Raw genomic sequence first — 27,092 nt, forward strand, 5'->3', positions numbered from 1 at the left:
CAATTCTGTGATATCTCTGATATTTACCAAAGCGAGGTAGGCGTGTATGGTGAAATGATTACCACAGTAAGTTTAGTTAGCTTCCATCATCTCATATGGAGACATTAAACTTATGTTTGGAGATCAGTGAAATGTAGTTGTAAGGTTAGCACTAGGGATTAAAAGATGGAAGTGCTCTCTAGCACTTGGCAGGGTCTAAGCTGGTGCCCCAGCTTCAGTGGTTTTGCTTGTATGTGTTGTGACATGGATTCACTCCACAATCTTGCTGGCCTAGGTCATGACCAAATTCAGTTGGCTCTTTCCAGTGTACTGCTTCCCTTCTAATATACTTAATTCTCAAGGATGGCATTGCCACCATCTTATCCAGTAAGATCATAAAATATTTTTGTTCAGCTCTGGGCTTCCCTCATGGCTCAATGGTAGAGAATCTGCCTGCCAATGCAGGAGACGCAGGTTCGATCCCTGGGTCAGGAAGATCCCCTGAAGGAGGGAATGGCTACCCACTTCGGTATTCTTGCCTGGAGAATCCCAGGAACAGAGACTGGCGGGGCTAGAGTCCGTGGGGTTGCAAAAGAGTTGACATGACTTAGCGACTAAACAACAACTCCCCCTTTCTCTCCTGCTTCCAGCAACTTGCTTAATTCCTGATCATACTTTTATGATGTGGATTTTGGCAGGTGTCGTCAGCCTGCTTGGTATGGTTTTGGTGTCTTCATTGATCTTTGGAATATTGTGTATGAATCCTGGAAGCTTTGCTACAGAACTGTCCATGTCCATTTGTCTGTTTTCCCGTGTGAAGTCAATTCTGTTTAAGCATGTGTCTTTAATGTTAATGCCCAAAAGCCATTCACTAAATGTAAATCTTTAAAGTCCTGTTAAATACTCCATTTTGCTAACTTCTCTGGGTATACCTTTATTCTCAGGGCAGTTGAGGTGTATTTTGTTGTCTGCTAGCAAATGTAAGATTCTTCCCTCTCCCTTTTTTCTAAGGTGAAATTGATCATCATTTTAATTTTTATTGTTTATTGCTTTTAGCTGCACTGGATCTTTGTTGACCTCGTAGGCTTAGTTGCCCTGAGGCATGGGATCTTAGTTCCCCAACCAGGGATTGAATGCACACCCCCTGCATTGGAAGGCAGACTCTTAACCACTGGACTGCCAGGGAAGTTCCTAAGTTTCTGATAAGTACTGTTCATCAGAAGTTTCCAGGCTGCAGAGACAGGGCATGGTCCTTTATTTCATCCATCACTGTCTTATGAGGTGTACTCTATTATTTATAGTTTGTAGAGGCTCACCTGGGCACTCCCATCTGTATGTCCAGGCCAGTTGAAGCCAGATAGCTATAAACTTTGATTTCATGTGAATCCATTTCTGGGCTTCCTAGAGCTTTAATTGTATTGGATGGATATACAAGCCGTGGATTTTACCTAACATCTGTAAGTTACTGGTCTTTTTAACTACTTAGCTAATCTCTAGTGATCTTAATTTAACCAGATCCCTAAAACTAAGTTTAAAAGAATCCCCTCAAATCTAAACAGTATTTGCTTCCCCTGCCTCACATTAAAATCGTCTTCTTTATTTTTTATATAAATTAAAAGAATATTTATTTATAAAGTACTTGGTTGTTGTGGGTCTTCTTCGCTGCCTGGGCTTTCTCTAGTTGTGATGAGCTGGGGCTACTCATCTCTGGCGTGCGGGCCTCTCATTGTGGTGGCTTTTCTTGTGGCCCACAGGCTCTAGGCGTGTGGGCTTTAGTTGCCCATGGCATGTGGAATCTTCCTGGACCAGGGATTGAACCTGTGTCCCCTGCATTGGCAGATTCTTACCCACTATTCCACCAGGGAAGTCCGGCTCTTTTATTTTTAAACAAATCTAAAAAAAAACCCAACCAAACACAGACTTATTTGGCTGCATTGGGTCTTAGTTTTAGCATGTGTGATTTAGTTCCCTGACCAAGGATTGAATCTGGGCTCCTTCATCAGGAGTGTGGCGTGTTATCCACTGGACCACCAGGAAAGTCCCATAAACCTGCTTCTTAATGTTAATCTCCTTGTGGCTCCCTTAGTCTAAACTCAAATTTTCTCAAAGCCTTCATTCTCAGAAGTGGTAGCTTCGTCATTTAAGTTGCTGTATCAAAAGTGAAGTCCCATGGACCATGATGGTCAGTCATTGTCTTAAATACAAGCTGCCCACTGTGACCTGGCAGAGTACCAAGACTGACCTCAAGAGAGTACCAGAACCCTAATTCTAGGCCCTCCTTTCTTCAAAGAATCCTTTGACCTGTTTTCCCTCCCACCAGAGTTGCATGTTACCTTATTCTGAGTCTTAAACAGGACTAGTGACAGCTGCTGATTTCTCTTCAGAATTTAGTACTCAGTGCTCAGTCTTGTCCAACTCTTTGCAACCCTGTGGGCTGAAGCCTGCCAGGCTTCTCCGTCCATGGAGTTCTCCAGGCAAGAATACTGGAGTGGGCTACCATTTCCTCCTTCAGGGAAACTTCCCAACACAGGGATTGAACCCACGTCTCTTGAGTCTCCCGCACTGGCAGGCAGATTCTTTACCACTAGTGCCACCTGGAAAGTCGAGTACTTTAGTAGTTGGCAACTCTTCATGGCTTTGCAATTTGGACAGACCCAGTTGTTAGCGCTCAAAGAGTGCCTGTTTTCACTTGAGTATTCCCAAATCCTTAAATATCTATCAGTCTCATTTTTCTGGCTTTTTTATTCACCTTGGATGTTGCCCTTAAATTTCTCTTGGGGTTGTGTGTTGGGAGGTGCTGGAATCTGATTGCTTTACAGTTTGTTATTCAGAGTACTAGGCATGGCCTCATGCCTAAATTTTCTGATATATTCATCTAAATTTAACCTTGTGTTTTTATCCTAAATGGCATTGAACGATGTTCTAATTCTGCATGAGGCCTCAGTGGACTAGATTATTTTTCCTGAGCTTCTTCATTTGCCCATGTTATAAACCGCTATGATCTGAGCTTAACTGAATGGGTGAGCCCTGAAGTCTGAAAGGGCCTAATTAGCACAACTTAATGACTTCCAAAGTTATGTGTAAGAAAGTGGTGAAAAGAAAGTAAGTTCTTGAAAATCCTAGTTTAATAATGTATAGTACTTGTATTTTTTCAGTATTTTGATTTTAATTATAGAAAGATATGAAAGGTAAAAGGCACGAGATACAGCTTTGGCTAAAAAATACTTATTTTCTTGACTCCAAAGTAAATTAACTCTTTTGTTTTCTCTTTTTTAAATAGGGTTACACATCGTTTTGGAATGACTGTATATCATCTGGATTACGTGGCTGTATGTTGATTGAATTAGCATTGAGAGGAAGGCTACAGCTAGAGGCTTGTGGAATGAGACGTAAAAGTCTGTTAACAAGAAAGGTAAGAGGGGGCCTATATATATAACATAGCCTTTTTGAATAATGTGCTGCCTAAAGATAAAGAATATTTCTACTAATTTCTATTTTATTGAAGTATAGTTGATTTACACTGTGCTAATTTCTGCTATATAGTGAAGTAATTCAGTTATATGTATACATACGTACATTTTTTTTTTTTTAAGTTGGAAGTTAAGTTTTATTGAGGACCTTACTGAAGACTGTAGCTCAGGAGACAGTCTCTTGGATAGGTCTGAGGAACTGGTCCTGTACATTCTTTTTTATATTCTTTTCCATTGTGGCTTATCACAGGATATTGAATAAGTTTGCTGTATTATACAGTAGAACCATGATGTTTTACTAATAGCTTTCAGAAGTTAAATTGATTTTAAAGTTAAATCTTTATTGAATCATGTTTCCATATCTTTTTTTTTTTTTGCATCTTTGATTTTTTGGTTCTTTGTACATAATGAGTAATGTAATTCATTGTTAGGATCATTGGCCGTTGCATCCTGCATATTCAAAAAGACTCCCAAACTTTATTTGCTATTCCTGAAAACCATGATTTGGAAGACTTGACATACTACTCAAAAGGGATAACTGTGCAAATTAACTATCCATAGGCAATTGATCTTTTTGCCAGAATATAAATACTTTTCAGATCTCCTCCTCTCCATTGTTAAGGTCTGTGTTACTACAGGTATTATTGACTAGTTTCTAGAATTTTTAACTTTCATTTCAGCCTAAAATATTCAAGGCCATTTCTCTTCGTCTGTCATTGTTTCTTGGGGGATGTAGGGTGTTTCAAAACCATTTTTTCCATAATGCATTGTGTTATGATGAAATCCAAAATGTTTTAGGGTGAAAACTGAACATTTTTGATTGATATACCAGACAATAATAATCCTATGGGAAAGAAAAGAATATATTTTTGAAAATTAGACACACAGTAGACACGGTATAGCAGAAAATACTCCTCATGGAGTATTAAAATTAAATCCAGTCATTTAAAGTAGAGTCAAATGAACTTGCATGAGATTAGTTTTGAAATTACTGTTTTAGATATTTGTCATAAAGCAGAATATAATTTTTATTTCCATTTTACTGTGCAACCGTAGATTTATGGGGGACAGAAACCTTAGGAATTTTTAAGTATCAGTGAAATATATACATTAATTACTAGTAGTAATAGAAATCACAAGTAATTTTACATTAATGTTATGGATCCCAGACCTAAGAAAAAATATCCAACTATACCCAGTTTATTGTAATCCTGACACCTGTCTCAAAATGATGGGCATGTGGTGTGTTGAGACCAGATGGCAGTCGATTTCAGGAGTTAATGGAAAGTAAGAAGTGGTGGCATGACCACAGCATATAGACATACAGCTTTTTATCCCAGGGCTTTTTATTTTTTCTTATTCTCACACCTACTATAAGCATGGCCCAGAATAGCACTCTCCAGTCAAACTCTCTGTGATAATGAAAGTGTTCTTTATCTGCTCTGTCCAGTATGGTGGCCACTAGCCACATGTCTGTGAACTAGACACTTGAAATCTGGCTCATGCAAATTGAGACATGTTGTAAATAAAAACACACTGGCTGTTTGAAGACTTACTGTGGAAAAATAAGAATGTGAAATAATCACATGTCAGTATTTTGGCTATGGTGGGTTAAATCAAATATGTTAAAATTAATTGTACTTATTTTTCTTTTTAAATGTAACTACTAAAAAATTTAAAAATAGATTTGTGGCTTGTATTTCTGGCTCTAATTATATTTCCATTGGGTCATGTTGTCTCTGAAATAGATTCTGTATTTTCTTTAACCTTTTATAGCTCATTATTGACCAGAGACATATTAATACATTAGTCTTTTGTACCTGAACGTTACTGACTAGAGATGTTTCAGTATTCACTTACACATCAAATCGCTTGCCACAGGGGTCAGTTTTTGCCAAAATCCCCCAGTCAGTAGTATGCTAAGATTGATCAAAGAGGAAAGGACATGCTGTCAATGCCAAGTTTTCAAGAAGACTCCCATTTTAAAAATAGTGTTGTTAAATTTCATAATATTTTAATAGTTAACAAAGTATCAATAATATAACAAATTAAGCTTTGATATTACAGAATTTCAGCTAGAGATTTGTTTACCCAAGAGTGCTATGGAAGGCTTTAAAAAAACTAAAGCAGTGTAGTGTTTTCTTCTGTCATCCCCTACTTCTGGATTTTCCTACTCTTTTGCACCACACAGCAGGTAGGATCTTAGTTTCCTGACCAGGGGTGGAACACATGTCCCCTGCATTGGAAGCACAGAGTCTTAACTACTGGACCACTAGGGAAGTCCCTGGATTGTTCTGTTCTTCAAGTGGATTTTATATCCATCTTAGCTTAATGTTTTGTAGTATTTAAAATTTTTATGTAATCAAACCTATTGGTATTTTCAGGGTTTCTGCTGTTTGTCACAGTTTTAAGAAAACTTTCTCATTCTCTCAACTATATTTCATATTTAAATCTACCTTTTATTGTGGTATAAACTCTGAGGAGCCAAGTCTTACTTTTTACCTCTAATTTATTAGCCAGTTGTTTTAGTAATGTCTATTGAAAAATTAATTGCTCCAGTAATGTGAAATGTCACCTTTATTATATACCAAATTCTGATATGTAATTGAGTCTGTTTCTGTAACTAATACATGTTTGAAAAATGAATTTCTGTATCAGATAGCCCAAGGTTTAGCAGTGAAGGGAATTGCAATGAGTATAAACTCTTCTACCATTTTGCTTTACTCATTAAGGCACATTTTCATTTATGTTGTATTTTCATTTATGATTGTGGCTAATCTGGTAAGGTTAAATATTGGATTTCCTTAATATGGAATTAATTTAAAATCTGAACTTTGATAACTGCATGAACACTTGGAGTTTTAAACATGGTGAAATGTTTACATAATTTTTTTTTATCTAAAGAGATCAAATAGATCATGTAATTCTTACTGATTACATTGTAGGTGATTTGTAAGTCAGATGCTCCAACAGGGGATGTTCTTCTTGATGAAGCTCTGAAGCATGTTAAGGAGACTCAGCCTCCAGAAACGGTCCAGAACTGGATTGAATTACTTAGCGGTAAGCTTCTGTGTGTAAGTTGAAAATTGAATTCTTGGAAAGATTTTTGTAAAAATTTAAAATCCTATTGAAAGGAACTTGGACAAAATAGCCACAAATTTGTTTAGTGGTAGGCAAACTTGAGAGCAGATTAGTTACTAAATGGGGAAAACGGTGGTTTTTAAAATTTCATCACCTTTAACGAGACAGCAGGTGTGACTGAGATTATGTATACTTCCTTAGAGCTCCTGTCATTCTTTGTCAAAATTATTTCATGCTATCTTATTCTGGATAGGCTAGGTTAAGCTGTGGAAACAAACAACCCTAAAACCAGTGGCTTAAAACAGAAGCTCATTTTTCACTCATACTGTAAATCAGTCACAGACCACTTCATTTTCACTTTGGCAGCCAGGCAGATGGAGCTGCCACCGTCTGGAGTATTGTAAGTCACTAGTGTAAAGAGAAGAAAGGTATAAAGATCACCTGGGCTCTTAAATTTTTGCTCAGAAGTGCTGTGTGGTTCAGGCTGCATTGGTCAGAGAAAGTCACACTGCCTCCCCTAACTATAAGGAGACAGGAAGTGCAGCCATAGAAAGGAACAGCTCCCTGTTGATAGCACTGATGACTGCATTTATTTTAAAGCTGCTTGTATATTTGTCTAACCTGCTAGATAGTGAACTCCTTCAGGATAGGACCTGAGTTACCTTGCTCTTCCTCTCTACTATTATATAAAACATAGCTTCTATGTATATTTATGCTCATTTCATTTCATGTCCAAATATATTACTATTTAGAGTACCTTTCAAAAACATTTGGAGGTTATCAGAGATTAGTAATTAACATGATGTCATTTTTCTCACTTATCAATGGAATTTCTACAGTAATAGTTTTATTATGAAGTTGTCTTTGTATCAGTAAAGGATTATTTTGCATGTTTTTTGAAACATAAATATACATATTCCAAACCTAGCTGATAGAGCAATAAATGAGTACTTTACACTTCTGGCATAGTTCATTCTTCCTTCTTTTTGGTAAAGAACATAAATTTTCACAAGGTTGTCCTGGTAATTTTGAGAGGTTTTTTTGGCCCACACTGTGGGAGAAGGAAATGGCAATCCACTCCAGTATTCTTGCCTGGAGAATCCCACGGACAGAGGAGCCTGGCAGGCTACAGTCCAAGGGGTCGCAAGAGTCAGACACGACTTAGTGACTAAACCTCCTCCTCCTGGTAGATCTGTTGATAAATTTTCTCTTTACCTCATTGGGTAAGAGAAACGTTAATGTGGCCCTTTTTCTTTCTTTGTGCTTGTGATGTTGGTGTGGTGTTCAATTCCAGTTTTTTTATTGTAGGAAATCTTAAATTAAAATTACTTTACCCATGTGATGAAAGTTTGTTTAGTTAAAACTAGGTATTTACTCAGCATGTACCAAGACTGTCACAGTGCTCAGAACACTGTCAGCCCTCTTTACATGAGCCTTCCACCTGTTTGGCAAACCATAGCTATTTACAGAGGCTCAGTGAGGGTATGAATAATTAAATCTATGTGTTAAAAATTAGCAAATATGATTTTTTAGATGAAAATAGAAGTGCTAATAACTTCTAACTGTACCCCGACAGATTATTTCTGCGTTCTCTGGAGATCATTGGCCTAAGCAGTCTTTGTGTCCTGCTTGTGTTGTACTGCCATTGTTGCCCCATTACTACCTCTGGTGTGCAAATTAGAATTTGTAATTAGATTCTCAACTGACCAAAAAGCATTTCTTAAAGTTGTCATTAGCTTTTTTGGGAAGTAAGAGTGCTAAAGTTCTTTTTATGGTATATAGTGGGTTTTGCCTTAAGTCAGTGTTTTTGATATCCACTTTGGTGCAGCTTAGCACTGTGGAGGTGTTTCCAGACGCTCCCTCCATCAGTGATCTCTTTATCTTACATTGTATGTGCTAATGTCACATGGGGATTTGGTTCAATAATATATCTTAGACCACCAGATTTCCTTTGATAGTTTATATACTTGTAATGTGTACATGCTATGTAGGGAGTATGACTTGCAAAGAGTTTAATCTTACCATTTCAGGTGGCTATATACTTCTTAAACTTTACATGTTAATGTAGCAGTTTATGCATGTAGCTTATCCAGTACTCAGTTTCTATGATAATTGAACATGGTTTTCAACTTGAGCTGGTATGCACTCTATCTGATTCAGGAGTGAAAGGAGGGCAGAAGTCTATAACTTTTTCTCAAAAGTAGTAAATATAATTAAGACTTCGTGAAACAGTATCCATGTAAGTTAGGAACTTGTGTAAACCAGAAAGATAATACTTAGAAAGTGCCTTTAAAAATTTTTTTAAACAACATCCTGTGAAGTTTAGTACGGCCGTTAATGCCAAAATACTGTTACCTATAGTACTTTGGTTGCATGTTCCTGATGTACAATAAGAATGATTAGTAATTTTAGCGTAAAAGAAAGGAATCTGGAGTAGGAGAAAGAGGGAAAAAGCACATTTCTTTTAAATTAAGAAAATACCTTCTTCCGATCTAGTTAAAGTACTGATAGTTCAGTTCAGTTCAGTTGCTCAGTCGTGTCCGACTCTTTGCGACCCCGTGAACTGCAGCACGCCAGGCCTCCCTGTCCATCACCAACTCCTGGAGTCCACCCACACCCATGTCCATTGAGTCGATGATGCCATCCAACCATCTCATCCTCTGTTGTCCCCTTCTGCTCCTGCCCTCAATCTTTCCCAGCATCAGGGTCTTTTCCAATGAGTCAGCTCTTTGCATCAGGTGGGCAAAGTATTGGAGTTTCAGCTTCAGCATCAGTCCTTCCAATGAACACCCAGGACTGATCTCCTTTAGGATGGATTGGTTGGATCTCCTTGCAGTCCAAAGGACTCTCAAGAGTCCTCTCCAACACCACAGTTCAAAAGCATCAATTCTTCAGTGCTCTGCTCTCTTTATAGTCCAACTCTCACATCCATACATGACCACTGGAAAAACCATAGCCTTAACTAGACAGACCTTTGTTGGCAAAGTAATGTCTCTGCTTTTTAATATGCTGTCTAGGTTGGGCTTTCCTTCCAAGGAGTAAGTGTCTTTTAATTTCATGGCTGCAGTCACCATCTGCAGTGATTTTGGAGCCCAGAAAAATAGAGTCAGCCACTGTTTCCACTGTTGCCTCATCTATTTGCCATGAAGTGATGGGACTGGATGCCATGATCTTAGTTTTCTGAATGTTGAGCTTTAAGCCAACTTTTTCACTCTCCTCTTTCACTTTCATCAAGAGGCTCTTTAGTTCTTCTTCACTTTTGGCCATAAGTGCATTACCCCAGAGAAAACAATTCCTTGGGAGCTTTAGTAGTTGGAGGAAGTGGAACTTGGTTTGGGCCTTTGAAGGGCAAAAATGAGACAGAAGAAAGTGTTCCTGTTCAGAGGGATAAGAAGAGGGCATGGTAAAAATTGGTAGGCCTGTCCTTACACAGCTAGGTCTTTTCTTGTTTCTGGGTTTTCAAAACCATGTATTGTATTGTATTGTTGAGGGATACATATGCATAGGGAGTCAGATTGTATGTAAAGAAAAAAGAATGATTAACTTATGTTGGTCTGATGGTTACCTCTGAGGCGGAGAAGACACAAGAAAAGCATGTAAAGTCCTGATGTATAATAGGAATGACTTGTAATTTCAGCATAAAGAAAGGAATCTGGAGTAAAGCTTTCTTCTTTACCTGGGGTGGGAGGTTGAATATCCAAGAGTTCATCTTACTGTTATTTGTGGTGTACATACTGTTGTTCATTCAGTTGTGTCTGACTCTTTGAAGCCCCATGAACTGCAGCACACCAGGCTTTCTTGTCCTTCACTGTCTCCTGGAGTTTGTTCAAACTCATGCACATTGATTCAGTGATGCCATTCAACCATCTCATCCTCTGTTGGCCCCTTCTCCTGCCCTCAGTCTTTCCCAGCATCGGGGTCTTTTCAAATGAGATGGCTTTTCGCATCAGGTGACCAAAGTATTGGAGCTTCAGCATCAGTCCTTCCAGTGAATATTCAGGACTGATTTCCTTTAGAATTGACTGGTTTGATCTCCTTGCAGTCCAAGGGACTCTTCAAGAGTCTTCCCCAGCACCACAGTTCGAAAGCATCAGTTCTTTGGTGCTCAGCGGTGTACTTATATGCCTGTTAAAACGACCAATTTTTAGACATTACTTATATATCTTGTTACTTAAAAATTAATAAATATATATGTTGGAGGCAAAGACTAAAAAGTTTATTTAAAGACTACTGTTTTGAGAATAGTTTTTTTTGCTTTCTGAAGTCTTAAACATGTAATTGATCAATTTGGTCACAAGATGTCACTGGAGTGCCAAATTTATGAACACAGCTGCTTTTTTTGATAATATATCAAGGAAGATGGAAGGTTTTTTTTTTTTTTTAAAGATGGAAGTTTTTTATAGTGAAATTATTTAGGTGCCTGCCAGTGTATCCTTTTCACTGAAGTAATTGTTGGGCAGTGGAATATAAGTAACGTTTTAAAGAACTGTATAAACTTACCAGTTTCCTTCTTTAAAAAAATAAACTATAACATTTAAAATATGTTTATATAACTTAAAAGTCTTTTCACATAGTAAATAATTTAGGATGAATGACGATACAGATCATAGTAACATCTTTTAATCTAGAATTTTGAATGGTATTCATTCATCGGGGTTTTGTTACAGTGCATTTAAAAGATATTCAACATCTGCTTAGAATGAAGCAGCTAAATCTTTAGTGGACAGTATAGGTTAAACCTTTGGGCTGCCCTGGTGGCTCAGACTGTAAAGAATCCACTTGCAATGTGGGAGACCTGGGTTCAATCCCAGAGTTGGGAAGATCTCCTAGGAGGATGGTCATGGCAATGCAGTCCAGTATTCTTGCTTGGAGAATTCCCGTGGACAGAGAAGCCTGGTGGGCTACAGCCTGTGCGGTCACAGAGAGTTGGACACGACTGAGCGACTAAGCACGCACAGCATACATGGGTTAATAAACCTCTACTGTATCTTCTCTTCACTTATCCAACTCGCCTCCTCTCATCCCAGTTTATACTGTTGTCTTAAGCATGTTAATTTCAGGGGTAACTTTATTCTTTGTATTTAGCTTAATTTAGTTATCTGAAAATAAAAGGCAGAATTGTAAACCAACTAAAACAAAAATTAAAAAATAAAATTGAACAAAAGGCCCAGTAGAGTAAAAGAGAAATGTCAGGATGCCAAGACACTTTGACCACTCAGTTATTTTATTGTGCCTTTTTTGGAGTACTCAAAGTAGTGTTAAACAACATTTACATGTTACCTATACTCGTTCAGCTTTCTGCTTATGGAATTTCATTTTAAGAACATATCTAAGGAGATCTGAATAACATTTTTGTTGGCGTGAACACACAAGATTTGCCCTTTTCTAGGGAATTGCTTCAAAAGATGATGTCTGAGTCCTTTTTTTTTTTTTTTTACTTCCTCTGAGGCAGAAATGATTGCTGGTGAGAAGGTCCAGTCATAAATGGAACACATTATTTTAGGCTCTTTTCTTTTTTAGTAGCAACACTAAACTAAGCTGACATATTTTAGATTTGAGAAGTCTGTCACATGAACTTTGTAAGCACTACTTGTTCTATTGGTTGCAATGTAAGATTTAATTGTGGATAAGAGGTGGATAAACTTTTTTAGCATGACTTCTGTACCATAGACAGTATGTTATAAACAGCTAATACCCATTTATTTCCAATGAGAGGAAAAAAGTCACTGTATACCAACATTGGAGGGATTCTTTTTTTTAGGTCTGCAAAGACAAAATCTGTGAGTTTCTCAGAATAATCTTAAAAATCTCCCCCACCCCCCATTTGAGAATAGATGGCCAAGATGTTTTCTGAGACCTCAAATACCCTCCTGATTGACTAGTGAGTTGGCAGGGAATAGTACTTCTTTGATAACTGACAGATTATTATAATAAGTATAGTTAATTACCCTTAGATTTGAACTATAGTTTTTTATGGGCTTTTGTAAATTTGGCTGTTGATCATATTATGTTTAATAGTTTAAATTTCCAAAAGTCATGTAAGAATGTCAGAAAACACAGCCTAGCCAACTCTTGCCTAGTGTCTTAGGCTGCCTACCACGTGCCAGTGACATAAGGAAACAAAACGAAACCCAGACTCTCTGGTGAAAGGTAGAGCAGGCAAGCAGTTATTTATCAGCGAGAACAGTGGGTTGGCACAACAGTGAAAAAAATGAATACCATGACTAACTAATGTGTGCCCGCTAACATCAAACTCAGGTAACTTCTTATTCCTCTGGGCTCTTGGTTCATATTGTTTTTATGGCCTTATTTACATCTTACCCTAGCCAGTACTGTTAGTTTATATTATGAATCTTTTTCCCTTCACTAGATTTAAAATTTCTAGAGTTAGAAGTATGTCTTATTAATACTGCATCCTCAGTACCTCATATGATTTTTCCTATATGCTGGCACTAGTAGCTTTAGTTGCCTTTATTAATAGGATAAATTCTAAGTGCCAAAGTGCTGGTTCTTGCACACAGGTAAATAATAGCTAATGTTTATTGAGAACTTATCTTGTGCCAGTCTTTATTCTAATAACTTGATATAGCTTTAACTTACTTAATCTTCATAATAACCCTTATGAGCTGGAAAGAGTTCTTTTCGTTGCTTTACATAGTAGATACAGTGGAATAGAGAAGTTTTGCCCAGGGTTGCACACTGAGGAGATGACTAAATTGGAATTTAGATCCAAATAGTCTGGCTCCAGAACTTGCTCTTACAACCTTTTTATTGTGCTGTAGTGCTTCATCAAGTTGCTGTTCATGGTTTCTCTTTTTTGATTTTGTTAATGATTTTTTAACATTAAATGTAGGTGTGGATTAATTTAATACCAAAATTGAAAACAAGTAGAATTTCATTTATTATTGAGTTATATTTTTCTTTTGTACTGTTAAGTTTTAAAATCTAATAGGGCCCCAGATATATTTCAGCTCTTTTCATTTTTGAAGTTATCAAGAAAATTGAATGCAGTGATTATTTTTCTTTTTGTGGAAGCTGATTTGCCATGTTTTTTTATTTGAAAAGTTTGTTTTCTCTCTCTCTGTATTTTTCTTTGTGTCCCAGCCTTGCGATCCCAGTTCCCCAACCAGAGATTGAATCTGCATCCCTTGCAGTGGAAGTATGGAGTCTTAACCATTGGTCCACCAGGGAACTAACTCCCTGGTTGACTGTTTCTGTTGATTCCCCCTGACCCATTAGCTTTGGGTCGCAAAACTGCTTCTTCACAAGACTAGTAGTTTTTGTTAGATGCTGGACGTTGACTGCCATTTTGTTGTGTGCTGAATTTTGTTTGTCTTTAAAGACCGTTGAAATTTGTTTCGCTAGGCAGTTACTTGTGGATCAGTTTGTTCGTAAGCTTTGTTAGGCTGGGTCTGGAATAGCCTTTACTGAAGGCCTGGTTTAGCCGTTAATACGAAGATGTGATGCTTTTGGAATTCTTTCTAAATGTCCTGGGTGTTCAGTGAGACCTTTCCATTTAAGTCAGTTGGCACTCAGATTTTTCCCAGCCCTCTGTGAACTCTCGGTATTGTTCACCTTACAGCCTTGTGGTAGTGCCCCTGGCGCCCTCCAGCCCCCCCACCTTATTTTTACCTTTGTGGACTTTGTCATCTTAACCCCTGTGCCTTCGTTTTTCATCACACCTAAGTGAAAACACCATGTGGGTTTCTAGAGCTCTTACTCTGCATAGTCCCCTCTTTCCCAGGACTGCCTTGCATATTCCAGTTGTCTTAGCTTCCTCCAACTCGGATCTCTGCCTTTTTAACAGTGTGACTCCTTTGCTCTGCTTGAGATCTGCTCTCCTGCCTGAGATGTGCCTTTAGGTGGCAGGCTTGGGCAGTCGTAGGCTCAGGTTTCTCTCAAAAGATAAAAAGGTAAGTCCAAGATTGATTACTTAGTCATAGCCTAACACTTCTTTAGTGTTAAGTCATGGCAAAATGACTTGGAACACTAATATGGAGCTTTCTGTGACGATGGAAATGTTCTCTTTCTGTGCTGTCCATTCAGTAGCCTCTTGCCCCACTTGGCTAATGAGTACTTGAAACTGGCTAATAGCACTTGAAAGTGGCTAGGGCAGCTGAGGAGCAGAGTTGTTTTCCCTCTTTATTTATTTATTTGGCTGTGTGGCTTGCAGGATATTAGCTCTCCAATCAGGGATCAAACCTGGGCCCCCTGCAGTGGAAGGATGGAGTCCTAACCTTCGGACCGCAAGGGAATTCTGAATTTTTAAATTAGTTTAAATATAATAGCTGTGTAAACTAGGGTGGCCAAAAGATTCGTTTTTTTTTTCCTATATGCTGGCACTAGTAGCTTTAGTTGCCTTTAACTTCATTTGAAACAGTTTTGTTAGATTGTATTGTGACAGCTGGTCATATCAGTGAGTACTTAAAAAAAAAATCAAAATTGAATTTTTGTGTAGCCATTTTAATATTGAAGGTGAAGGAAAAAACCAACATTTTTGACATGTTATGTTTCATTTCAAGAAAGGGTAAAAACTGAAATGCAAAAAAAAAAAAGGTTTGTGCAGCGTTTGGAGAAGATGCTGAGACTTAATGTGTCAGAAGTGGTTTGCAGAGTCTCGTCCTGGAAATTTCTGTTGGGTGATGCTCCATGGTCAGGTGGCCAGTTGAAGTTGATAGCGATCAAATCAAGACATTAACTGAGAACAGTCAGTGTTACTCCACATGGGACATAGCCGACATACCCAGAATATCCAAATCAAGCGTTAAGAATAATTTGTACCTGCTTGGTTATGTTAATTGTTTTGATGTTTGGGTTCCACATAAGTTAAGTGAAAAAAACCTCTTGGCCGTTTCCTTGCATGCAATTCTCTACTGAAACATAAGGAAAACTTTTGGGTCATGAGAAGTAGATGTGGTACAGTAATGTGAAACAAGATCATGGGGCAAGCAACATGAACTACCAGTAACCACACCAAGGCTGGTCTTCCCCAAAGAAGGTGATGATGTGTGTATGGTGGAGTTGGAAGGGGGGTCTCCGTTACGAGCTCCTTCTGGAAGACCAAAGAATTAATTCCAGCAAGTACTGTTCCCAGTTAGACCAGTAACTGAAAGCAGCACTCGACGAAAAGCACCTGGAATTAGTCAACAGAAAACGTGTAATCTTCTATCAGGATAACAGCATGTTTCTTTGATGACCAGCCAGAAACTGTCACAGCTTGGCCAGCAAGTTCTGACTCATCTGCCATATTCCCTAGACATTGCACCTTCAGATTTCCATTTATTTCAGTCTTTATAGAATTCTTTTAACAGAAAAAAATTCAATTCCCTGGAAGACTCTTACTGTAAGAGGCACCTGGAACAGTTCTTTGCTCTAAGAGATAAATTTGGAAAGATGCAATTATGAAGTTGCCTGAAAAATGGCAGACGGTAGTGGAACAAAATGGTGAATATGTTGTTCAATAAAGTTCTTAGTAAAAATGAAAATGTGTCCTTTAATTTTCACTTAAACCAAAGGAACTTTTTGGGCAACCCAGAGTCGGACATGACTGAAGCGACTTAGCAGCAGCAGCAATAGTTAATGACTGCTGTAGTAGACAGTAGTGCAGTGTTTTTTCCTCAGCATTATGAAATTTCAGTCTTACAGCTTTTGTATATAATAATAAGTGCATGTGGTTGATCTCTGCTGTGTCCCAATTTAGAATCTTACTATAGTATTTTTTTCAAATTACCCAAATAGTTACATGTTCATTGGAGATTGATTTGAAAAATACAGAAAATACAAGAAAGAAAATTTGTCACATAAAATCCGAAAAATAATCAAGATTATTTTGATGTATTTCCTTCTAGTCTTCTATAAAGAAAATAATTGTTTTTGTAAAAAATATTTGATTTTTAGTGTTTCTGTCTTGAAAGGGAATGTGCATAGACAGCAAGATTGAAATGATGAAAATGATTTGTCCTTTTGTAATTAGCTTTATATTATTTGTCATCAAAGAACAGCATTTGCCTAACAAGCTTTCATAGCTTTATAGGCCAGGTATATGTAGCAGTTTCAGGAATGACATACTCATCAGGAAACTTTTTAACTCTTTTTCTCTCTTTGTTGCAGATTGGTGTTTAATAGGAAAGAAAGTTCATAGTTTGCTATTGGCTGCTTTTTGACAATAGCTAGAGAGAAGGCAAACATAATTTAATATTTGGCTTATTTCCACATTAGGGGAACTGGTTTGGAGACTTCTTTCAGTTCCGTCTTTTGAGTAACTGTTGTGCCTGAAAATCATTTGCCAGGTGCTTAGAAACCAAAGGCCTTGGCCCTCAAGGGGTTCATGGTGTAGTTGGCAAGAAAACAACTGGATTTTCTTCTGTTTCTCTGGAGGAAAAAATGCCAGATGTTACTGTTCATTTTAATGATACAGAATTTAATAAAATTAGCAACTAATACCTATCCTTTCTAACTTCTGGAATCTTTTGTTTAGGTGAGACGTGGAATCCATTAAAATTGCATTATCAGTTAAGAAACGTGCGGGAACGATTAGCTAAAAACCTGGTAGAAAAGGGCGTGCTGACCACAGAGAAACAGAACTTCCTCCTCTTTGACATGACAACGCACCCCCTCACCAACAACAACATTAAGCAGCGCCTCATCAAGAAGGTGCAGGAAGCCGTTCTCGACAAGTGGGTGAACGACCCTCACCGCATGGACAAGCGCCTGCTGGCCCTCATCTACCTGGCCCACGCCTCCGACGTCCTGGAGAACGCGTTCGCGCCCCTGCTGGACGAGCAGTACGATGTAGCCACCAAGCGGGTGCGGCAGCTCCTGGACTTGGACCCCGAGGTGGAGTGTCTGAAGGCCGGGACCAACGAGGTGCTGTGGGCGGTGGTGGCGGCCTTCACCAAGTGACCCTGCCCCGAACCACGCGTCCCCCTTTCTCTCTCGGGAACCAGTCGTTTTTCTTCTCGGACTTCTGGTTTTCTGCAGTTTGTACTTCCCACACTGTAATTGGCTTCTGTTTCATGAAATGGTGGGTGGCTTTTTCTTTTCTGTATGTATGCAGGATTCTGCTGGTACGAGAGGCCTTCCTCTTTCTGTTTTGAAAAAAGTTTTACTGCCATATTGGCATTCCATTCCTTGTTGCCATCCTCACTGTTCCCGTTTCGGGTTTCTGGTGTTCTTTGACTTTCAAAGTACCACCAGTCTCCTCGCCTGCACATCTTTCGGATTACCTCAGGCTGAGTTTTTCCTGTATGTGCGTGTCCATCTAATGTTCTGCCTGCAATTCAGACAGAAGTCACAAAATGGCCTTTAACTCACCAAAGGTAAATATCTGTATCTATTGGGACATTTTATACATAGACCTCAGTTGAGATGTATACTTAGCAAATTATTTTTAAATTGAAATACACAGTAAATAATATAAAGTGCCCCTTGATTTTGCTTCCCATGTAAATCTGTTGTATTATTACTTGTTATAATTTTAACTATTAAGTCATAAAGGTCCAGTTGTTTCACACAGCCAGTTTGGGATGAGCTGCATTCCAGTTATGCTGTATATAGTTTGAAGTATATATAAATTGTTCCTTCTTCTGGCCACCCCTGCCCATCTTAGTATTTTGCAGGATTTAATTGGTTGTACACCTGGTGCCCCTTACTTGCTACAGTCATTATAATTTGGTGGCAAAATAAACCTCATCATTAAGGAGAGAAAAGATGTATGTCTTAATTGGTCCCAACATTTTTTGAGCTGTGCCATTCATGGTACTCTTTGCTTATGCATCTCCATTTTGGATTTTTTTTTTTTCTTTTGGTCTTACTATTTTTATCATTTCTATAGAGAAGAGGCTTGTGACCAGTACTAATCTTGAGTACAGTTTTATCTTTTTCTGTCCACAGGTAAATTAATGTCTGCTCTTAAATATCTACTCACACTTTCTTGGGGGAAAACAATCAAATGTCAGTACTAGCAGATGTTGCATGTAAATCGTTAGCAAGTAATGACTACAACTCAGATGATTAATAATTTTGTAACAGAAAGCTCTGCTATGTTTTAATTTTTATATACAATTATGATAATTAGCACATTCTAAGAATATAAACCTTTGCTTTTTAAAGTTTATTTTTACTATTTCTTTATCACTGTTTATTGGATCACCATTGGTTTCATAATGTAAATACTATATATTGAACAAATTAAATGTCAAATTTTTTATTACCATAGTTCATGTTACTAGTGGGGCTTTCAGGTGTTTAGAGATTTTTTTGGTTAACATTCAATGCAAAAGTACTAGATGGTGTATAACTCTAGAGTTGAGTTTTAAGGGATTCCCTAATATGTATACTATCTTTTTATCTAAAGTAATAAATAAACTATGATCTTGAAAGTGCCTGAATCAGAGCAAGCATGTTATTTGTATTTTTGTATTCTGAGTTTTGTGGCCTTAGAGTTCTTTCTGAAGAAGTTTTACTTAGCCTTAATGTAGTAGTGTGGCAATATTTCTACAAAGGGGTTGGCAAAATTTTTCTTATTGGTTCAAATAGTAAATATTGATATTTTAGGCTTTGTGAGCCATATACAGTGTTGCAGCTACTCAACTCTGAGTGAAAGTTGCTGTAGACAGTACAGATAAATGGGTGAGGCTGTAGTCTAGTAAAACTTCATTTACAAAAACAGGCAGCTGGCCATGAGCAATGGTTTACCAATCCCTATTTTAATTCACGAAAAAAGTCAGATTTTTCTGTCCATTAAAATAACCTCTTTTACCTCCAGACGATACTATTGGTGGTGATTAAATATAGAAGGTATTAATTTATTGTTTCTTCCCATAAAATGGATACTTGAAACTTACACCATGTCCTGGAATTTCTTTTTAGGTGAACATTTACGTTTTTCTCCTGAAAAGATTTTAAAGGTGAGGTACTCGATGTTTCTGAGGTCTTCTTGACTTCTGCAGTAGCATCTGTATTCTCACGCAAGGAGGAAAGGGCTCACCTGTACTTCCATCAGAGTTTGATTCAGAGCAGAGTGCCCCTCAGCTCTGCCTGTGTGTGACCCCAACTTCAGTATTTGCTTGTGTCTCCAGAGCAGAGGGTGTCATCTAGAACTCAGTTCTTCCACAGAAGGCTGCCGCTTCCAGCTCTCTGTAAACAGGATTGGTGTGACTCCAGGGACCACGTTCTGTGTGGAAGGTGCAGTGTGTCCACAGGTTTCTGCTACTTGGTAAAAAGCCTTCAGATCCAAGAATCGGGGAGAGTTTTAATATAATAAAACTTAAATAGAGATCTGTTGTGCAAAGAATCTGCTGCATTTTGACTTGTTCATATGTTATTTAATTACTGAGTGTTCCTTAGAATAACCAGGTCTAGAACAGTGCTGTAACAAAAAGGAGAAAGGAAACTTAATGCATGCTCTATGCCTAGTGAGGGATTTTATATCTTGTTATGACCTCCCCAAACTGCAATAACTGTCTGATTTAATGAAGAGCAGGCTTGGAGAGGAGGGGTTGCCCAGTCTCACATTATCTGGTAAGTGTTTGAGCTTTTTAATCCTGAAGTAATTGAAAACATAATTGCATCCAACCATAATTTTTCCTTTCTTGTTTCGGGACTGGGAGGGGGCTTCTTTCTCCAACAGAAACAAAACGAGAATAGTGGGCATGCAAGAAGATCTCATGGTGGTGCAAAAGACAGTGATAAATGGATATCCCTACTTTATTCTGATATCTTAGTATAACTTAACTTGGGTTAATCTTTCAGGGATGAAAAAGTTGACTGTATGTTCTCAGAAGAAAGCATCATCATCGAACGTCAGTTGGCCAAAAAAACCCTGGCCTGCCAAATGAAGCAGGATTGGCTTGCTACTTCTGATGCATTCTGCTACTCAGTTCTTCCCATTATTTGTGAACAGCAGGACAAACCTTTGAATTTGGCCGCCACCTGAAGGGAAGCGAGAGCAGCTGGTGTGCAATTCAGTGGCCACATAGGACCAGTGAGTGATGACGTCCAGCCTGATGATGACAAGGATCCATGACTGCCATGCACGGCTCCTCTTGGCTCAGGAATGTGGAAGCCGCCGTTCACAAGTCTCTCTGAGATATTTACGAAGTTTAATCCCAACTCAGTGGCCTCCATCTTAAATATGAACACTTAGGCTGTCAGATAGCATTGTTCTGTTTTGCTTTCATCCAGAACAAGATGACTGACAGCCGGAGGTAACTTCCAATTCATTGCAGCCCACTGGGTCCCAGGTGATATCCTGGCTCTTGTAGCTTTTGTGCAAATGTCACATAGTCTTAAGTAGCATCAAGTAGGGGTATTAATGTTTATAACCTTGCAGGCTACTCTTGAGAGAGGTACAGATGGTAAAGTTAAATTGGTATCCACACTTCCTCAGCCCAGTGTTAGAATTATGTAGGCATTCACTCCTGCAGAGCAGTTGTGTGCTGATTCCCACTAGCATCATATACTACTGTGCAATTTACTTTTTGCACTTATATTATGGAGAACTTTAAGAATAAGCACACATCTTTCTTTTTAGTCATTTTTGGCTTCATGTATAACTTCTCCCGTTAATGGATATTTGGATTGTTCTCATATTTACTGTTCTAAGCAGTATTGTAAACATATATTTTCGTACATATTTTTATATTTTATTTCCATGGGAGGAATTAACAGACGTAAGTTTGCTCAAAGAATTTAGAGATAAAGTTAAATTTTCTAAGATCTGTGTTAATTTCCAGTTCAAATAATGTGAATGCTGGCTTCCCTACACCCTAGCTAATGCTGTAGAGGGTATCATCAATCCTGGTCTTTGCCAAGGTAATAGTAGAGAAGAATGATCAAATTATTTTAATTGTTGAAGGGTTGATTATTATTTGCAACCTTTATTGGTAATTTGTGTTCTTTTCCTGTGAGTTACCTGTTCATGTTCTTTATTCGTTTTTATAATTTAGGATATTGATCTTTTTACAGATTGGTTCACCAGGTTCACAGGACTTTCTATGTATTATGGATATTAACCCCTTGTGTCTATGATGTATTTTCCCCAGTGTTTGGAGTTGCTATATATGGTAAGTTGTTTTTTTTTTTTTTTTTAAACCATGTAGTAAAGTGTAAGGTGCAGTGCTCAAGCATGGAATCTGTGGAGACTTTATCATACTAAAGAGATCAGCATGGTGTTAGGTTTGGGAATATATATACACATACATGACTTCCCTTGTGGCTCAGACAGTAAAGCGTCTGCCTGCAATGCGGGAGACCTGGGTTCAAGTCCTGGGTCGGGAGATCCCCTGGAGAAGGAAATGGCAACCCACTCCAGTATTCTTGCCTGGAAGATTGCATGGACTGAGAAAACTGGTAGGCTACAGTCCATGGGGTCACAAAGAGTCAGACATGACTGAGTGACTTCACTTCATTTTACTTCATATACATACACACACACACACACACACACACACACACACACACACACTTCAGAAAAATTTGGGGTGTGTGCTAAGTTGCTTCAGTTGTGTCCAACTCTTTGTGAGCCCATAGACTGTAGCCCATTAGGCTCCTCTGTGCATGGGATTCTCCAGGCAAGAATACTGGAGTGGGTTGCCAGGCCTGCCTCCAAGGGATCTTCCTGATGCAGGAGTTGAACCTGTGTCTCTTATGTCTCCTGCATTGGCAGGCGCCTTCTTTACCACTAGTGCCACCTGGGAGGTATGATTAAATGCAACCAATATAAAAATCACAGAAATGCGTAATGTATGAGCATATGTATAGGTAAACATTTAATTTTATGATTAAATTATATATGAAAAATCTCATAGACAAATGTATAGGCTAATGGATTATTTTAAGGCAGTATGCTTGCAACCATCACCCCAGCCAGGAGATAGAACCTTGCCGGCTCTCCAGAAGCTGTTCAAGGCTTCCTCCCAATTACAGCTTCCCTGACCCCTAGGACTTCATAGAACCATTCAACTTCAGCTTCTTGAGCGTTACTGGTTGGGGCATAGACTTGGATTACTGTGATAGTGAATGGTTTGCCTTGAAAATGAACATAGATCATTCCGTCATTTTTGAGATTGCACCCAAGCACTGCATTTCGGACTCTCTTGTTGACTATGAGGGCTGCTCCATTTCTTCTAAGGAATTCTTGCCCACAATAGTAGATATAATGGTCATCTGAATTAAATTCACCCATTCCAGTCCATTTTAGTTCACTGATTCCTAAAATGTCAGTGTTCACTTTTGCCATCTCCTGTTTGACCACTTCTAATTTACTCTTTCACTGTCTCAAGGAGTCAGACACAACTGACTGACTGAACTGAACTGAATTTACCTTGATTCATGGACCTAACATTCCAGGTTCCTATGTAATATTGTTCTTTATAGCACTGGACTTTACTTCCATCACCGGTCACATCCACAACTGGGTGTTTTCGTTTTGGCTCTGCCTCTTCATTCTTTCTTGGAGTTATTTCTCCATTCTTCTCCAGTAGCATATTGAGCACCTACCGACCTGGGGAGTTCACCTTTCAGTGTCCTTTCTTTTTGCCTTTTCATACTGTTATGGGGTTCTCAAGGCAAGAATACTGAAGTGGTTTGCCATTCCCTTCTCCAGTGGACCACGTTTTGTCAGCAAATTTGGGAAAGGTCAGTTTTCCAGTCCAGTCCCAAAGAAGGGCAGTGCCAAAGAATGTTCAAACTACCACACAATTGCACTCATCTCACACACTAGCAAAGTAACGCTCAAAATTCTCCAAGCAAGGATTCACACACAGTATGTGACCCGTGAACTTCCAAATGTTCAAGCTGGTTTTAGAAAAGGCAGAGGAACCAGAGATCAAATTGCCAGCATCCATTGGATCATTGAAAACGCAAGAGAGTTCCAGGAAAACATCTACTTCTGCTTTATTAATTACGCTAAAACCTTTGACTGTGTAGATAACAACAAACTGTGGAAAATTCTTCAAGAGATGGGAATACCAGACCACCTTAGAAATCTGTATGCAGGTTAAGAAGCAACAGATCTAGAAATGGAACAACAGATTGGTTTCAAATTGGGAAAGGAGTATGTCAAGGCTGTGTATTGTCGCCCTGTTTATTTAACTTATGTGCAGAGTACAACATGAGAAATGCCGGGCTGGATGAAGCACAGGCTGGATTCAAGATTGTGGGAGAAATATAAATAACAGATATGCAGATGACACCACACTTATGGCAGAAAGTGAAGAGTAACTAAAGAGCCTCTTGATGAAAGAGGAAAGTGAAAAAGCTGGCTTAAAACTCAGCATTCAAAAAACAAAGATCATGGCATCTGGTCTCATCACTTCATGGCAAATAGATGGGGAAACAATGGAAACAGTGATAGACTTTATTTTCTTGGGCTCCAAAATCACTGCAGAGGGTGACTGCAGCCATGAAATTAAAAGATGCTTATTCCTTGGAAGGAAAGTCATGACCAACCTAGAGAGCATATTAAAAAGCAGAGACATTACTTTGCCAACAACGGTCTGTCTAGTCAAGGCTGTGGTTTTTCCAGTGGTCATGTATGGATGTGAGAGTTGGACTGTAAAGAAAGCTGAGCGCCAAAGAATTGATACTTTTGAACTGTGGTGTTGGAGAAGACTCTTGAGAGTCCCTTGGACTTCAAGGAGATCCAACCAGTCCATCCTAAAGGAAATTAGTCCTGAACATTCATTGGAAGGACTGATGTTGAAGCTGAAAGTCCAGTACTTTGGCTACCTGATGCAAAGAACTGGCTCACTTGAAAAGACCGTGATGCTGGGAAAGATTGAGGGCAGGAGAAGGGGACGGCAGAGGATGAGATGGTTGGATGGCATCACCGGCACAATGGACATGGGTTTGGGTGGACTCTGGGAGTTGGTGATGGACAGGGAGGCCTGGTGTGTTGCAGTTCATGGGGTCGCAAAGAGTCGAACACAACTGAGTAACTGGACTGAACTGAACTGAACTCCTTGGAAGGAAAGTTACGACCAACCTAGACAGCATGTTAAAAAGCAGAAACATTACTTCACTGACAAAGGTCCGTCTAGTCAAAGATATGGTTTTTCCAGTAGTCATGTATGGATGTGAGAGTTGGACTATAAAGCAAGCTGAGCGCTGAAGAATTGATGCTTTTGAGCTGTGGTGTTGGAGAAGACTCTTCAGAGTCCCTCGGGCTTCAAGGAGATCAAACCAGTCAATCGTAAAGGAAATTAGTCCTGAACATTCATTGGAAGGACTGATGCTGAAGCTAAGACTCCAGTACTTTGGCCACCTGATGGGAAGAAATAATTGGAAAAGACCCTGATGCTGGGAAAAAGTGGAGGCAGGAGGAGAACGGGATGACAGGATGAGATGGTTGGATGGCATGATCAACTCAATGGATACGAGTTTGAGCGAGCTCCGGGAGTTGGTGATGGATAGGGAGGCCTGGCTTGCTACAGTCCATGGGGTCACAAAGAGTTGGACACGACTGAGCAACTAAACTAACTAAGCAACTAACTAATTAACTAACTGAGCAACTAACTAATAACTAAGGGTAGTCTCTACTCCAACCCAGCCTGCATCTTTAATAATTTTGTCATGTTTCAGTTTTTGTTTTATGTGTCCTTTTTAGTTTCTCTCAATCTGTAGGTTCTTTCCTCTCATTTTTTTCTTTGTGGAGTATTTATTAATAAGATTGTTCTTTTGTTTGGATTTTGCTGACGGTATCCACAGTGTATAGTTTGATGTGTTATATTGACTTTTGTACTTCCCGAGAATTATACCTTACATCTGAGGCTCCATCAGATTTTGACTGGTTTGTGTAGGCACCTGTTTCATAGGTGGTGGTGTGTCCTTTTCAACAGGAAGCACATGATACCTCTCTTTGTGAAAAGCAACCTTGCTCTTCAGTCTTAGACCCTGTAATTTATGCAACCATGGGGTTACATATGGAAGTACTTTAATTGCTCTCATTTGTTTATTAGCTAGAATAATATTTCTATAAAGAGAAACTTCATCTTTCCTAGAGTAGTTTTTAGTACAGTTCATAAAGGAAAAGTAAGAGAATTTCTACATTTTATTTACCAATTTTCAGAATAGAGTTTGTTCCAAAGCAATCTCCAAAGGTTTTCTTAAAGAATTAGTTTTCTTTAAGTATCCCAAATGTGGAGATAAACAAGCTTTTATATCATCATCATTTTCCTTGATGAGAAGTATTGTAGGATTCTTGATATGGAAAAGTAGAGCTGTAGCTTTAGGATGGAAGATAGAAAACCCTTGTAGCTCTAAATGCATCAAATAATTTTCAATCACAAGTATCAATGTAAACTTGTGGGCAGCTTTACATTTTCCTTTTTTATTGTGGTTAAATACCCGTAACATGAAATTTACCATTTCAGTCATACTTAAGTGTACAGTTCAGTGCCTCTACTTTTTGTAGTTATGCTGTATCTGTTTTGTAAGAACATTGTCATTATATACACTAATCTCTCCCTTTTAACTCTTAAGTCTGCAAGTAAATACATGCTTAATGCTCACCACCATTCCTTATGTCTATCCAGTCATCTTGCTTGTCTTGCTCGTTTGTTAGTAGATTCTTCTGGAAGGGCTTGTGAGAATAGTATACTCTGGGTTTTTGTATGCTGATGAGAGTTTATCTATAGTCTTATTTGAAAGTCACTTTGTTTGGATAAAATGGTTGAGTCACATTTTTATTTAGTATCTTAAGTATGTTCTTTTTGGCATAAAGCATCACTGTCAGTGTCTGGTTATAACATGATTTTCTTTCTCTCTCATGAATGCCTTTTTCTTTTTGCCTGGAGCCCACAGGATTTTTTCCCCTTGATATTTTGCCGGTAATATTACTACAGTATGTTTTGGTGTTATTCTGGATCAGTATTTGCAAGTACATGGTGTGTTCTTTTAATACATAGTGTCAAATCTTTTTTTATTCTCAATTTCAGGAAATCAAAGTATTAATTTAATAGTTTTATTCCCTTATTTAGGCTTTCTTCTTTGGAGATTGCTACTTTTTTCTGGGTCACTTTTGCTTGGGTTCTTTTTTTTTTTTAGTTTCTATTTTTTTTTTGGCTGAGTATCACATGGGATCTTAGTTCCCTGATGAGGGATTGAACCTACACCCCCTATGTTGGAAGCACAGAGTTTTTTTTTTTGGAAGCACAGAGTCTTAACCACCAGACCACCAGGGAAATCTCTGCTTGGGTTTAAATGTTTCACCCTTTTTATCTTCTGTTTCTCTTAAGACATCTTATTCACTGTGAATGATTGTTCTGGTCTTCTCTGAAATTAATTTTTTCCCAAGTTTTAATAACCAGTTTCTGAATTTTTATAATTTCTGTTGATATCTTCATTCATGTTTTGTGTCATTTCCCTGATGTATTTTAACTCATTTTGAGGTATTTTTCATTGGTTCCCTAGATATGTCTTTCTGTTTATGTGCCTTTGTTTAGCTGTAGGGGTTATATTTGCTCCTAATGCTTTTTCTTTTCTTATGATAACTTTGTATGGGATTTGACCTAGATTATTTTCTATTACCCATTTTTATATGATTTTACTTTCCCTATTTTA

General features: G+C 38.4%; 1 protein-coding gene across 1 annotated transcript in view; it reads left to right on the plus strand.

Annotated features, from left to right (window-relative positions):
* GOLPH3 (golgi phosphoprotein 3) overlaps window positions 1–18,919 on the plus strand; it is a 48,749-nt gene extending 29,830 nt beyond the window's left edge. The window contains exons 2-4 of the mRNA XM_043488432.1: window positions 3,260–3,391; window positions 6,395–6,509; window positions 17,008–18,919. Of these exons, the coding sequence (XP_043344367.1) occupies window positions 3,260–3,391; window positions 6,395–6,509; window positions 17,008–17,432 (672 nt within the window). The 3' untranslated portion in view covers window positions 17,433–18,919. The remainder of the gene's footprint in view (window positions 1–3,259; window positions 3,392–6,394; window positions 6,510–17,007) is intronic.
* The last annotated feature ends 8,173 nt before the right edge of the window (window positions 18,920–27,092 follow it).

Source organism: Cervus canadensis, chromosome 16, assembly GCF_019320065.1.
Source record: "Cervus canadensis isolate Bull #8, Minnesota chromosome 16, ASM1932006v1, whole genome shotgun sequence".
Taxonomy (NCBI): Eukaryota; Metazoa; Chordata; class Mammalia; order Artiodactyla; family Cervidae; genus Cervus; species Cervus canadensis.